Source organism: Typopeltis vanoorti, chromosome 1 (genome assembly GCF_054136105.1).
Source record: "Typopeltis vanoorti isolate ZY-2024b chromosome 1, IOZ_Tvanoo_1.0, whole genome shotgun sequence".
In the NCBI taxonomy this organism is placed as follows: domain Eukaryota; kingdom Metazoa; phylum Arthropoda; class Arachnida; order Uropygi; family Thelyphonidae; genus Typopeltis; species Typopeltis vanoorti.
The window spans coordinates 157,958,981-157,975,804 of NC_143549.1; the positions used below are offsets into that span (position 1 = coordinate 157,958,981).

At 35.1% G+C, this 16,824-nt stretch overlaps 1 protein-coding gene across 1 annotated transcript in view; it reads left to right on the plus strand.

Annotated features, from left to right (window-relative positions):
• LOC150110578 (U-scoloptoxin(11)-Ssd3a-like) overlaps window positions 1-15,299 on the plus strand; it is an 84,447-nt gene extending 69,148 nt beyond the window's left edge. Inside the window, exons 3-5 of the mRNA XM_090394967.1 lie at window positions 371-535; window positions 6,995-7,213; window positions 14,534-15,299. Coding sequence (XP_090251093.1) covers window positions 371-535; window positions 6,995-7,213; window positions 14,534-14,716 — 567 coding nt within the window. The 3' untranslated portion in view covers window positions 14,717-15,299. The remainder of the gene's footprint in view (window positions 1-370; window positions 536-6,994; window positions 7,214-14,533) is intronic.
• Window positions 15,300-16,824: the final 1,525 nt, after the last annotated feature.

Consider the following 16,824-nt stretch of genomic DNA (forward strand, 5'->3'; position numbering starts at 1 on the left):
TTTCTCACCTCCTTTATACATTTTATAATTGTGAACCACTTGCAAAAGTGACTTTCGTCGATCTCATTGAAATAGACATGCCACCCATTTAAAATAACAGTTATTGCGCTTATTTAAACAGAATTGTAAATATTTAATACAGTTCATTTACTAGATCTAGTGCAACAAATGTTTTTCATGCATTTATTAAATGTTGCTAAAGTTTTTCATGTAGCATTATTATATTATTACATTCTCACATCTCTCTCTCTCTCTCTCTTAACATTTTGTCGACTCATTGCTTTATTATTTTTTAATTATAACATGAAACATATGAATGATATGATTATAGCCAGAAATAATTGTTCTTTCTTTCTGGTTTATTCTACAGGATCTTCCTCCCTGTGAATCGAACAGTATCTGTGGCTATGTTCAGCTGAACCCAAGAGGTGTTAGCGTACAACCCTTGTGTAGTTGTGCTGAGGGGGTTGATTGCCCACTAGAATGGGATCCTCTAGATGGCAGAACAGTTACTCACGGTAACGACCAGTACAAGGTATTGGAAAAAATAAATGTTTATCTAGCTATCTAAATTCAATTGCGATAAATTGCAATAAAATTTATTGGTGCACATTAGTTCAGGAGAGTATGTTAGGAGAATATGGTAATCGAGGTATTTTGCAAAGGATTATGTACGCTTTTTGAACTGATGGACGTCTGTATGTTTTTTCATTTTTATTTAGATTTTTTCTTAAAAACAATGCATTAATATATTAACACACAAAATGCTAATTTTTTATATTTAAATATTCTGAAATATTCATGCAACTCGGAATATTAGATAAACAGAAAATGGCAAGCCTTTTACTCGTATACGGAATACAGGGGATTTGGAATACAAGGAAGCTTCCCCTGTATTCTAAGTTATAGGCTAAAAATTAAGAGTTACTAATTTAAAATTCATTATATTAAAAAGAGTATTAATTCGACAGTAAGGATGACATTGTTTAATACAGAACTTGATGATTGAACAGAAATAGCATCGAGATTTTGATTAAAAAAAAAATGTTGAAGGTGAAGAACCTATAAGTGAACATATAAATAAATATCCAATAACAGAAATAAAGCATGAATAAAATCAATAACCAAGATGATAAATAAAAATATGAGTTTTAGAAGGTTAATAATTACAATTATAGAACTAAAAAAAAAATTAAAGAACGAAAAATCTGAAATTAACACGGCAAGCTACCAATATAATGGACACTGGATTCGTCATCAGATTTTAGACAGAGAAAACTGAGCTTGCCGCGTGGTGCCATTTAGTATTTATAAGTCAGAAATATTTTATTATATTGTATACTGTATTTATGTATAAATCGTGCTCCACTAACTTTGTTATGTACCCACATGATCAAAGATCACCCTCCCCTATAAGATCGATAAATGAAGTGTGGATTGTAGGGATTCTCACCACTTTGTGAGAACCAAAGAATTTAAAAAAGCCAAACGGCTATTTTTTCTAGCGAAATTAATTAAATTAAGGGGATAGAAATCCCTTATTATTTTATAGCCAGTATGCGAAACTCTGAGATCGAAAACTACGATATAAGCGTTTCATGCCGAAGAACTATCGGCGAATCCAAGCATAAGTGAACTCCTGATAGTACAACAACAAGGCAACTCGAAGCAAAGGTGGAGCAAGATCCCTCACTATCCTTGATATTTTCTCATAATGTAAAACACAGCTCCTAGGAGATGTAATACTGCCTTACATTATGAGGAGAGGTCACTATCCAGGTCTACCTACTCACTGATGAGACCTCAAAAAAAGGTTGAAACCGGTCTGGGTAGTGACCTCTCCTCATAATGTAAGGCAGTATTACATCTTCTAGGAGCTGTGTTTTACATTATGAGAAAATATCAAGGATAGTGAGGGATCTTGCTCCACCTTTGCTTCGAGTTGCCTTGGTGTTGTACTACCAGGTGTTCACTTATTCTTGGATTCGCCGATAGTTCTTCGGCATGAAACTCTTATATCGTAGTTTTCGATCTCAGAGTTTCGCATACTGGCTGTAAACTAATAAGGGATTTTTATCCCCCTTAGTTTAACCAAAGAATTTATTCCACTTGATGAAATCAGAATTAACAGTGTTACTTGCATTTGCTAGTATTGATTAAGAGAGAGAACTTATATTAAGAGAGAGAACTTAACCAAGTATGTAAATGATGGATTAGTAGATAGACCTTCATTCCAATAACAAATTACACATCTTTCATTGCTTACCTTTTATGCCACTAATTAGAATGACTTTAATTAGTGAAAAATTTCCGCTTCCTGAAATGAACTCAAAATTAAAAAAAAAAAAAAAAATGTATTAGCTATTTTAGACAGGATTCTCAGTCCTGCTTTACAAAGATAATGATGGAAATAATTATAACGGAAAAGAATGCATAAGTTTCCGAATTTAATTGTTTAGTTCCATATTCAATATAATTTCAGCTCCCCCCCCTTTTTTTTTTTAATGTGGATATAATGTCAGGGCCGTACAGTGTTTAATATTTTATCTTGATGTTAGATTGTATAAGACCCTGTGCGTTTGACGTGTGATTTATAGTGTGTAATCGTTATCAGCCTGTGCATATGATGTTAGGACTACTTTCCAATCCTAGCTAACATTGCCGAATACAAAACTTTCAAGTACTCTCTTGGGATGAACCGGCTTAACTTTGGTAATTGACTAACACGAAGCACGCATCTCATACGAGTAGCTTATAGAGTGTGTTCATTGAAAAGCCAAGCACGTTTATTATTATTATAACAGTATTCGAAAATAGTGAACATGTAGCCATTCTGTCTCATGCTGTGTGCATGAGAGAGAATAGCTTTTTAGGTTATGAAAATTTTCGTTAGTTTCGAATGAGTATTCGTATTCCAATGCGTATACGAAATTCGAAAAGATCTGCTGTTCCATCTTGGTTATTATAACAAGATATTCAGATTACTTACGAAAGACGTTCAGTAAGATGTTCAAGCTATAATGATAAACTGTATTATACAGTTTATCAATTTATTTTAGTGCAGAAAGAAATTTTAATTTTGTCAGAATCATTTTGAGGCTACCGTTTAATCTTTATCGTCATTTCCACTTCTTTTGTTAGTAGAGATACACTTTTATTTCCTTTAGTGTTAAAGGAAATAACAGGTGCATGATGAATGATTCAATTCACATAATTCACTATCTCAATAAAAAAAAAACTTCAGATATTGGGGGTATTGCAATCGCTTGCATTAACATTATATTTCCTTTAATTCAGAAATAACAGGAAATATCATTGAATAAGAACAGTCCGCGTGGTTAGCCTAGTGACTTTGCGCTTCGCAAATATGTCTGAGGAAGGAGTGTCCCAGGTTCGATTCCCGTCGAAGACGTGAGGAACTTGACGATTTTCCTCAGGCATAGCCAAGTTATCCGGTCTTGGGCGCGGGCAGTATGTTTTTTCCGCTAGTTTTTCATCCCAAAAGCAGGCTAACCGGCCCCGTGAACATACGCCTCTACATCCAAAAATATATCCCCACTAGGCGACAGGTCGGTTGGGAGTGGTACTAACAAGTAGTCGCATCTAAGTAACAAGCGGACTCTGCATAGGTAGCGGGAATAACGCATAGTAGAAGAAATCATTGGGAAAAAAAAAAGAGAGGAAGAAAAATGACTCTGACCATTATGGCTTTATGGCGAGCAAGGTACAATATGGCCTGCTGCGGGGTACTGTATTTTTCGAGGATTAGTTTAGGTTAGTTGCGCATTCCATAGGATAGGGGATTTTCCTGTTGAGATGATTATTTTCTACAGGGAAGCTCAAGCAAGGGGTGTAGTAACTATAGTGGGATAACATTATTGCGTCACTGCTAAGATTTAAAAAATGATAACGACAACAAAAATAAGAGATAAAATAGAGGACGATGTAGAAGAAGAACAGTTTGGTTTTAGAAAAGGAGATCAACTACTGATTTGATTTGGAAAATAAAATTTATTGGAACAAAGGGAAAAAAGTCTGGGAAAGTTTGGTAAAGACAGGCATAGGAAAAGAAGAAAGAGTTATGATTAAGAATATATATATATATATATATTTTTTTTTTTTTTCAAAATTCATTTTTACTCGGTTGGAATATTATAAATATTCCAAATATTTATAATATTATAAATATTTGGATATTATAATATTATAAATAGAGTTTAATGACTATATATTAAGACAAAATTTAGCAATTCGAAGTGGTTTACATTTAATAATGAACTGTGACAAGGAAGTGAATCGACGAGTAAGGAGAAACGGCTGTATATGAAATGATTTGGTTATTTAGGCACATTCAGCGGAAGAACTACAGAGAAACCGGACAAACGGAACAGTGTGACATAAACTAAACTCACTGGACAAAACATTAGAGATACGAGGGTGGTCTGGAAAGTTCTGATAAACACCTAGAACAAAAATGATACTAAAGCAACTGATATAACCACAAGAAAGAACATATCTTAAAACCTTTAACTTCCGTGTTTCATCGAATTGTAATAATTTATCAGTTTTCTTTCTTCAACAAAAATGATATTTTAAAAAATATCATTTTTGTTCTTGGTGTTTATCAAAACTTTCCAGATTCCCTCTTACCTACCTAATAGCGTGTCTGTCGTCCTCTAGCGCGAATAACAGCCTGTACTATCCGAGGTATTGACTTCACTACCAAATGCCAGAGGTCATTCCAGCCAGCATTGTCCATAACTGCGCCTTAGACGTCGGTCCCAGATACGTGGATATGATGTCTCACTCTACAGCATCTTAGAGAGATTTGATCGGATTGAAAATGGATGGTCTCAAACTCAGATGAGTGTTCCTCGAGGTATGCCTGGGTACTTGTGGCCTGGTGGAGCGATACATTGTCCTGCTGAAACAGACCATCGGCTGCAGGATGCGCGAAGGCCAAAGTGCGTAGGTGATCAGCAAGCACATTCTGATAGCTCATAGCGTTTAAGGATCTCTCCTTCAGACACACTAAGGGACGTAATGTTCACATGATAAGACTTCCCTCCCATCGCAGAGCCACCATCTCCATGGCCCCATTGTTCCGATCTGGCACGAGGGGGCCATGTCCTGATGGTGTCGACGCCACACCCGCATCCTCCCGTCAGCTCGGTACAACTGATAATGGAATTGATCAGAACACACGACTCTGGTCCACTCTGCAGAGGTCCAGTTTTGATGGTCCTGACAGCAGGCGAGACGCAATGCCCGATGACGCACTATCTACGACTCCCTTAGCCCATGGTATACAGGGTACGCCCTACAGTTCACTTGCTGACGCTGCTTGAACCTCCGACATAAACTTGATATGATTTGTGCCACTATTGTCCTGCGGTTGATCTGTACGAGCCTGGACCATCTACATCGACTTCAGTCATCAATGACGTGTGGTCGGCCACCACTTGCTCGCTGGTACTTCCGTTGATGGCATACTCGCGGTAGACCCTTGATACGGTGGCCCTCGAGAACCCTAGGATTCTTACAACTTGGGCGATAGAATGACCCATCTGTCTTGCGTCAACAATACGTCCAGGATCAAAGTCGCTAAGATCGCTACATTTGCCCATGTTCGTCTGCGATACATTGTTCGGAAGCCCCGATGTCAACTATTAACCGTCTGCGTTCGGTTTGGGTAAGTTTCACCCTTCGAGGGGAATGCTAGTGTCAACTTCCCATCACCCTCCCATCTCTAATATTTTGTCCATAGAGTGTACAGCATATCAATAGCAAGAAGATACGTTTTAAATACTTTTTAAATCGTAAAGAAACTGCACAAGTTAACTGTGTTAGATACGAAGGTTATGTCTTGAAAAGTAGTGGAAACGTCATATATTTCGGATGTATAGTTCCTGGTGATGTAAGTTTAGATCAATGTATATCGAGTAGGATTTCGCTGGCCCAAAGCACCCCCCCCCCCCCAGAAGAGTATGTTTTTGATGAACAGCAGCATTTTGTCCATTTTGTCTTAAGCAGAATGGTAACTAAGAAAAATGAGACATAAATAGAAACACAAGCAAGGAAAACGCAAATTTTGAGGTCCGCCTGCGTGATGTGTATGCATTCATAAGTTAATATCTCCCATTCTCTGGGAGATATTATCGACTAGATGAGGTGACTAGTCTTCTTAAGGAGCATCATCTGCTCTTAATTGTTATTTTAGTCATAAATGGTCATTGGTCTCGGTATTGCGTATGCTTTCGTTTCTTCACCACATTTCTGTTGACTTCAGAATATATAATTGGGCTGTTCATGTTGGCAAAAACAAGGAAAGATAGAATAAGGAATATTCATTAATATGAACATTAGAAATGTTTTGGACTCATAAAGGGTTGAATAAATGCTTATAACTCCCAGTTTAAGGTAGAATAAATATCAAGAAGAATATATATGAAATGAAAAATGACGGGAAAAGGCCAAGAGGAAGACTACAGAAAAGATGGCGATACCAGCGAAGAGAAGATTGAGGAAAGAATATAGGAAGACAGAGAGAAATGGACAGCTTTGATCTACCTGACCTGACGGTTTCTCTTTCAGTAATTGTTGATGATAATTATCAAGTTGCACACGTTTTCTTTTTAATTTAATTTTATTTTATTTCTTAGCTGGACAGTGGTTTTGAAGGCACAAAGTCCCAGAGAATCGCCTTCTTCTAAAATTTGGCCTGGGTTTCTTGCATGTTAGCAGGTCTCACACAGTATTTAATTACTGAAATAAGTACTAACAAGTACATTTAGGAACAGAGCAGTCTTCTCCAATATATACTGAGAGTTACCGAAAAATTAATAATTGAAAAATAATTATTGAAAACCGTTATCTTTTATTTATTAACCTAATTCATTAGACTTATTTGTATATGATAAAACTATGAAAGAATATTTGTCCCTTTCTGTGAACATATGCATTTTAATCACTTCGTTTTTACGTTGTGTTTCAGTTTTGTAAACGAGCTCCACGTCTTGAACTGTGTTCAAAGCGCGACGTCGTCTACAGCTCTTACACGGAAATGGTCAGCGATACCATGCAAACGGTAGTGAACATCGCCAGACTACATTGCTTGTGTCCACCAACTTACCTGTATCATCGGAATACCACTAAATTTCACCAGTTCGTGGAAGGGATTACGGCCTTCAGTGTGACCCATATCTGTGCTCCGGTAAGTGCTAATTTTTACAAAATTGCCAATCATAAATGCTTTTTATAATACCCAATAATCTTGTTTTGTGCAAAACTTGAAGCCATATGTAGTACAGCTATCCCTTACTTAACGCGGTTTTGTTTAACGCGGGGTTTGATTAACGCGGCAGAATCAATTGCGGCAATCCCTTGATATACTTGGAAAGAGTTTTGATTAACGCTCCTTTGACCCTGCGGAGCAGGGTCAAAGGCGCGTTAATCAAAATGCAAAATGTTTAATATAAATATTCTTACACAATTCAGTGTATAGCTTGGAGGTCATGAGTAGCTGTGCATTCATATGTTACGAGTGATATTCCGCACTGTTTTTTGCTATCAGTTTGATTTAACACATGTTATGTAAAGGTTTGTGATATTTGACAGTAAATTGTATCTGAGAGATATACCGCGACCTCTCTGATGTCAGTATATATAGTTTAGTTTTTTTTTTTTAATTCTTTGTTCAATAATTTCTAGATTGTAACTGAAAATAAATAAGTAATCATTCAAATAGAGAGCCAAAGGCTTATTTCTCATACATGTCCTCTAGGAGATGTGCTTTACATTATGGAAAATACTAAGGAAAGTGAATTGGAGTTTTCCCCACCTTTGCTACGAGTTGCCCATAAGGTTGCTTATGCTTGCATCTGCCGAAATTTTTAGTTCCTATATATTCGGCACGAAACTCTTGTAGTTTTTATATTCGGCTATGAAATAATGTTAGATTCAATATCCACTTAATTTTTACCATCATGTATGATATTTGCAGTGTTTTTTTTTTATGTTGATTACATTTTAGCACATACTAGTAATGAATGTATCTCTCAGATATACCGCGACCTACGCTGCAATTTTTACTACCGCTAGCTCCGCCGGGCAATATTTACCACGCAAAAACATGTAAGCCTCGTGGCGTGAGTATGATGACATCATTACTCCTCTTCCTACGAATTATTAATACAGTAATCGATCATGGACGAATTGTAAATTTTACCATTAATTATTAGATTTGATTAACGCGATTTTGATATACGCGGTAACATCGAGGGATTAATTAACCGTGTTAATGGAAGGATACCTGAATATAGTAAAGTAGCTCTTAATATAATGCTCGTTGTTCCTTAAAACTGATTCAAAATGGAAAGCGATTCGTAAATGATTCAAAATGGAAAGCGATACATCAGATGTATCCTCGGATACATCTGATTGTCTGATAAGTAGTGGTATATAGAGTTTGCAATGATTGCAGTGAACAGCTTAAGCGGATTTGAGGCATGGCTATTGGATGATAGTTACTTGGGTCCTCACCCTTATCCCTTATAGTTCGTGAAGAAAAGCGTAAGCCCAGATACCATCCACTTTTCAACTGAACCTGAATGCAACAAATAATTAAATTATTCTGTTATTCCACCATGTAGACTGGTTAGATGCTTTAACCAAAATTCATGTATTCGTAATTTGTGTTTGCCAGGTATGCCCCAGCTTTTAATTTTCTATCTTGAGTGCTGAGCATTTCTTCAATAATAGTGAAATTTTATATTTCTTTCTGTTTCATTTCAAAGAAGTGTTGAAGAGTATGAGGGCGACTGAGAATCACCTTGGACAATTCCATGTCTAATATTAATATCTCAGAATCATTGCCCTATCTCCTTAATCCATGAGACATTTTTTATTATTGGTTACTTTTTTTTCTGTTCAAAAGATTGTTCTAGATTGATTTTCAAAATTCGAGCATTTCTTATTTTTCTGGCGAATGATTATTTACATTTGTAATTCCCTGTGGATTACTGAAAGAAGTGAAATTGGTTCAGTCTAAATTGAATATTTTGTATATATTGATTGATTCTTGCTTCATATTTTTAATTTTCTGTTCAGTCACAATAATTCTTTGCTTTAGCTCTTCAGTAACTTCAGCAATTGTTCTGTTGTGTCAAATTATACGTAATTTATAAGTTTGTTTTTGATGCTATTATTTTTCAACTGTCAACTGTCCTTTTAGACTCCTTAAGTTTCTAAGAAAACATGATCAGTTAGAGGTTTGTTGGCTATTCTTTCCAACCTGATTTACCATGGTGCAGATTGCATTTCTGTTCATACTGTATTTCTGTCAAAGTATTTTGAGGTATGTCGTCAGCTTGATGATCAATGAGTTGGATTTCGAAGTTAGATACAACTACGTCCTATTGATTTCTTGTTACTGGAGCTTGTGATTTATTGCGTTACTCTTGCACCTCATGTTCAGTAAATATTTTGTTACTGAAAATAACATTATTTTGGTCCATAAGGCTTTGTTCTGTTATCGTAGATTCTCGAAATTTTGCTTCCAAATCATGTGCATACGCTTTCTAAAAGCCCTTTTTTTTCTTGTGTTCATCTATAAAAACATTTTATAACTTCCTTGTTTTCTTCTACAGTCCATTTTTTACGTTTGGTTTCTTCCAGTCGCTTTTCTGCTTTCTGCCCTGGTTGTTTACCAAGGAGAGTTGGGTCCTGTAGCCCATTTATCGCCTAATTCGCAGAATCCCCAATCAGACGCAGTTCTTGATTACCCTGGCGTCGACTGATCCGGTGTCGATTTCTTCTTGCTTTTCACCATTAAGATGGGGGATGGAACACTATTATCTTGCTGGTAGCTGAACTACCGTCAGCATACTTATGGAACACTACTGCAAATATAAACCAAACAACATTATTAACTGAAACTGATAACGAGTTGTCTCGCCTGCATTATATTCGAGTTCATCGCATACGTTTTTTTAGATTTATGGCTAGCTGTATGCAGTTACGAGCATAGAGGCCAGGATCGTTTCGATTTAATTCTGTTTAAACCTAATTCGTATGCAGTGAAGCAACATCACATCTAGATTTCATCGATGAGGCAACACACTCCGAAAGCAAAAGTTTCTCCAGATATTTCAAACCCATAAGCCCATTTGACTGTAAAAACATGCATCATGATTCGTCGCTCCACAAGATCGAGCGTTTCCATGGTGGTTCACTTTCTAGCTTCCATTTGCCTTTCTCGTGCCAGTCAGTGATGTGTATTCATTCATAACAAACGTTTACAGTTCAGCTCCTCCTTAAACATATGAAAAATAGAGTTTACTATGTTGTGGAAATACTTATGGGGTTATTTTGGCTACTCCCATCTCCGAACACAGATTCTCTAGGAGATATTAACCACGAGATGAGGTAACTACCCTTCTTAAGGAGAATTCATCTCCTCTTAATTGTTATTTTAGTCATAAATGGTCGTATATATATTGGTCTCGATGTTGCGTATGCTTTCGTTTCTGTTGAGTTCAGAATACATAATTGGGCTGTTCATCTTTCCTTCTGCTCATCATTCGACAATCAAGATCAAAATTTGTGAGATTTTTGAAGGTCTTTGGCCAGCTTCGTCACTATATTACTAAGGTATTAAGAGTATGGTTATTTGTGTAGTTAGTTAAGAGTACCAAAAAAATTGCGTCAACTCTCATAATTGAGTTTTTGGTTATGAGTTTCTCTTCCACTACATTTATGCTGTAATATCTCTAGTTATCAAGTGAGCACAGTACTGCAATGAGGCATATTCCATTATATTCACGTAACATATCATTGCATTATTTGACAACAGCTATATAACAAAAGCAGCTTAATTCAGGCAGTACAGAAACAAAAGCCAAAATTTTAAACAATTCGTAAGGCATATTTTTATTTCCTTTTTTATGTTTTCCATCTTTATCGGATTTGGGTAGTTAAGAAATGGAACGGCAAACTCGGAGAAATTATTTCTTAAATAAACAACATCTCAGCTGAGGAACATTACTGCTCAAGAAATAATATCAACTTTTTTCCTAAGATTATTTCTAAAGAAATCATATACCCAGCATTGTGCGTCGAGAGAAAGACGATAATGCAAACAAATGCATTCTCTTACAAATAATTTATAACGTGCACTTTACAACAAGAATCTACATCGGTACATAAGAAACGGAATCTTAAGGTCAACCAAGTGTTAGATAAAAATAAATTATCACCACCTTTCATAAGTTATTTCCAATGGCTTGTCACTATAGTCTTGCGGTCGATTATAATTACGAATCAGAAAAACCAATGTTTCATCACATTTAGTTTTCTCCACCAGTTTGGCCACTTTGTCTATTGTGTATATGGAAAACAGTCATCACTTCTATGAGACAGGCTGATTAATCTCCATTAGATTATAAAGGTCTTTCGAGTCCTGGACGAGATGATAACTCAGATTTTTACAACAGAAAGGTAAACTGATGTTTAGTCTAGTTCTTGAGATTGTCAAGTAACTTAGCTTGAAAATTAGCCTAATTTATGTTGGTAAGATAGTTAATCTTATTATCGTAATCCTTTGCCTATCAATGTCTGTATTCTTTGGTTTGTATGTTCGTTTTGCACAAGAAAAAACTCGATTTTCTAGGAGGAAAAAATTCCTTTCACCTCTGTATGAATTGGATATCTCACCTTCAGTTGAAAACTCCTTACAAAAGTTCCTTGAATACAAGAGGGATTTTGAGTTTGGGTTTTCAATTGAAGGATGTCGTTGCGGATGACAGCGTTATACAGATACACACTTCGTTAGATGTGTGTATCTGAAAAAAATAATAATACAGCATGAAACATTCAATGCAGGTGGTTGTTTCCAGGGGGGGGGAGATAAGAGAGAACGAAAAATCTCACTAAATTACGTCTATTAGCAGGTATTCATTTATCGTACTTCAAAAGTTCTTTCATTTCTAAGGTCCGTTGCTTCAAATCTCAAGTGACCCCCATCACGCCAGACATTAAATGTAAGATTTTAAAGGAATTTCTCAGATACATAAACATATTTAGTTCTTTGTTTCTTTCCGTGTATCTGAACTTAATAAACTTAACAGAGCCGTTGTGAATGACAAAAATAAACATTTAAAAAAATAAAATAAATGAAATAAAATAAACAATTAATGGGATTTGACAGTGCAGTTAGAATCTTTAAGAGAGATTTATGATTTATGACCACTGTTTTTTTTTTCCTGCTCTTCCGATCACTTTCAAACTCGTTTTGAATTAAGAATAAATAATTACTAAAATAAAGAACCAAAAGGCTTCATTTCGGCGATGTAAAACTATATATAAATCAAGTGTATATTAAATCCAGCATTATTTGAAAGCCGAATGTTTTGACCAAAGAGATTACGAAAATACACTTGCTGACATTTACGAGTTGCCTTAGTGCGATCATGTTTTCTATAAGGTCCACGCTAGGGCAACTCGTAAATGCCGGCAAGTGTTTCATAAGTTCTCTGGTCAAATTTCATACGAAACTTTCATAGTTACTGCATTCTGCTTTGAAATAACGCTGGATTTAATATCAACTTGATTTATTATAAGATTAAATATAATAAATCTAATTCATCGTAAACAAAATCAGTTTCCCCCCCCCCCACACACACACACGTGTGTGTGTGTGTGTGTGTGTGTGTGTGTGTGTGTGTGTGTGTGTGTGTGTGTGTGTGTGTGTGTGTGTGTGTGTGTGTGTGTGTGTGTGTAGGGAGACTGATTTTGTTTAATAGCACAACTAGTTTCAGCTTGTATCAGCCTTCTTCAGGTGCACATTCAAAAAGAAATAACCAGTAAAAACATAGAGGAAATAAAGGAAATAACTGTAAATACCATGAAAGGTTAGTGTATATATTTCAACGTTGAAGAGCATTCAAAACTGTTCTCTCGTTGGCTTCATTGTTGGGCGTATGCATGCGTATAGCATCTCGTGAACGCCAGTATTGGATCGTAGCACACTGACAGTCTGAAAGGTTACAACTCAAGTTGTTGTTGAGATGTAGGGGGGTTGAGAATAATTTCTTTAGATTCTATTATCTTCTTTTCGAATTCATCGTAGCAAATGGAAAATGTTATTAGACTTGTCCAATAGAACTGTATGGCTAAGGTTTTCTTCATTAGAATTGGCGCCGAGAACAGAACATGACAAGACAGAGCACTGCCTCGCGTTCTTTCGTAACTGACGTCTCTCTTTTGTTCTTCAATGCGTAACTCGATTGATTTATCTGTTTGGCCAAAGTATGGTATATCGCAGTTGCACCAAATTTAGTAAACACCGGGATATTTAAGGTTGTGATGTCTAGTTTCGGACGGCTCGCTAAGAAGAGGTTTTTCGGAAGGGGTGTAAATAAAGTTCTTTTGTTGTATTTCCTAAGACCCTTTTGGGTGAGACAAAGCTTATGTATGGTATAGAAATGTTACCTTTCGCACTATTGGTCTCTTCATTTTGGCGAGCTGGTGGATTTAATAGGAATTTGTCAATTGTTTTTTGTGAAAAACCATTCAGTTGAAAAGTAGTCCTGAGAAAATTGAGTTCTTTATTAAGTTCTATCTCATCATCAAGAAGAGAGCGAACACGATGTCCTAGTGTAGAAATGATTCCAAACTTTTAAGGAGGATAATGATGGGATTGACCGTGAAGATATCTGTTAATGTGGGTAGGTTTTCTGTAAATCGAGATTTTTAAATTCTCCGATAAACGGGTCAGTTTGATGTCCAAAAAAGGAAGAGAACCATTAGCTTCAAACTCAAACGTAAATTTTTGTGTTCGGATGTTGATTATTTAGATGTTTTAGGAAGTTCAGAAGAGATTCACGGCCATGGCTCCAAATCAGGAAAATGTCATCAATATATCTTTTCCAAATTCTTGGTTTTAAAGGATAAGAGGAGATGGCTTTAACTTCCATATCTTCTAAATAGATGTTCGCAAGTACAGGTGACAACTGATTACCCATTGCAAGACCATAATTTCGTTTATAGATGGTGTATCCTGAGTGGATGCAATGAGTAAGTAAGGCCAAGATCTTTTTAGATAATTTATCTTTGAGTAGTAAAAGAATTAATTATCAAAGATAAATTATCTAAAAAGATCTTGGCCTTACTCTCTCTCTCTCTCTCTCTCTCTCTCTCTCTCTCTCTCTCTCTCTCTCTCTCTCCAGATATGGAGAAAGAGAGAGAGAGAGAGAGAGAGAGAGAGAGAGAGAGAGAGAGATTTAATTTTTAAAAATGAAATACTACTGAAATTTATCTACTCTACTTACTGTACCTTATGAAAAATTATGACTAATTTATATACCTGTTAATTCCATGCAAGGTTTACCTCAAGGTTTCGAATTATATTCTCCTTAATGTTAAGTTAAATTATAAATAACAGAATACTGATATGATTACATGTGATAATATTCTCAAAACTATCATATAAGGTATTTCTATAAACACTGAAGTCATTTTTTTTTTCTATTTTCAGCCTCCATATTGCTTACCGAAAGATTACTGCATGGCGATCACTGAATCGTTTGACGATACTACAAGTTTCATAACACGGAAGTGCGCATGTCCATTGGGTTCATTCTGTCCAAACAATATACGCTTGGCTTCCGAACGAATAGAAATGGATAAAGGAGCTTATTACATGATGCAATGTTTGTGACTCCCAGGACTCTCAGACTGACGTAATGCTCTACTTAACTATCATCTCCAAAGCAGTTGGATAATCCCTCTTTAATGAACAAAGTTCCACATGAGAACTAGCGGCGGGCTTTTAACGTTGTCTTCTTGAAAAGAATTTATTTTGAAAGACCGGAAATTCATCTTTAAAACCTCTAGACTATTTCTGCAGTTCTTCCAAAAAATAAAAAATAAAAATAAAAATAAAAAATAGAAAAGGAAAGAACCTAATTAACGATAATGGCTGTTTACGTATCAGGGATGAACGATATATAAAAATATGAAAGATGGATTATTTCTTTTTGATTTTATTTAATCATCTAACCACAATCTTAATTATAACCAGCTTTATATAAAAAAGTGTACTTGATAATTATTTTAGTTACTGTGTAATTATAATTAGAGAATTTTATAAACTAAATTTAAAAACCAAATTAAATATATATGCATATATATAAATGCGAAATATTGAAAATATGTGATGTCGTCAATTATGTGTTGTTGCTGATATTGTCTTACACCCGAATCATTGCTATTGTATGTACATTAAACACTTTACATTGAAATCATTTCCTTTTTTTTTACCTTCGAGAAAAATATTAAGTACGATCTAGTTAATTAATTTGAGAAGACTGATCGGAAAAGTAAGAAATACAAAGCCTGTAAATTTAAAATGAATTATTATCGATATTGAAAAAAAAAAAAACATAATTACAAAAGCTACTTGTTTTTTTATTAAGTATCCCTGAAAATTAAATATTATTTTAACCATAAAAGAACCTCACACTGGACATTCTTCATGTAACTGAATATACTGATCATCTAAGTGCTAACTGAAGGAGGCCATGATAAATGATAACCTCTAGACTGGACTATAAGGTGAACAATAAAAAACTTCCAGCCAAATTTTTTTCACACGGACACCCCCCCCCACCTTTCCTGTTGGGCTTGTGTGGAAATTTTAACTGGAACTTTTGAGTGTATGTATAATATTTCATTTTTTACCATCAAGAAATTCTATATTATTTTGCAAATTTTGACTATTCATCACAATCCACAAACCTCACTCAGTTAATTATGAATTTTTGTACTGTATGGCATGTAATTTAACCATAATAAATAAAATTATAAACGCACTAATATCTAAACTAGCTGTCATCTTACAACGCTATGTTTACTTGAGTAATAGACCTCATTACATATAATCCTTAAATAATAGAGACTCAGAGACTCAGTATTTTTACTTTCCGATCAACCCTGATACATAAAAGTTGAAATTATATTTGTTGAAATTATTAATTCTAAAAGGGACTAATGGGATTATATGAAGACATATGATGCTTATAAGGCGTAAGCTTATAAACGAAGCTATCACCAACTATGGAGAAAAAAATGGAATGTTCAATGTTTCAGAAAAAGATCATTTATACTTATTTTTTCTTTCTACATAGTTACAAGGGAATGTTCAAAAAATGAACAGACTCCTGATTATCTTTAAATAATGCCTTTTATTCAACCTTTTAACTATTTTAGAATAAAAAGCCCTCATTTTTTTCACCATCTTCATTATTCCAAATGTACATATTTTTGTCATCTCACACGAGAGAAGTCACAAAAATCGATAACACAATAGTGATGGTGTGTGTGTGTGTGTGTGAAGAAAGAAAGATTTTTTTATTAGTTTGAAGAATATAAAATTGTATTTATTGAGAAAAACGATACGGGAAATGATGTTCCTAAGAACAGAGGTAGATGGAATGAAAAAAAAAAAAAAAAGGATGAGAAAAAAATTGATGCGATGAGTTTGAAGCTACCGCCATCTCAAATTTAAGAACAGTTTTCTGAAATCATGAAGATCTGGTATTTATAGAGTTAGGAGTTGTGCAGTGTGAAGAGGTGTTTGTAGGCTGAGACCAGAATGGGCTAGATGCGAAAGTTAACTCAAGAAAAGAAAACTGATCATTGACTATAGTTAGAATATTTTAAAAGTAAGGAAGGCTAAATTAAGATCTTTCTTCTGGAAAAATTTGTTGTGTTAAAGGCATTGAAATTCACTAGATTTTCTTCACCTCATTTGAGTATGGTGAGGAG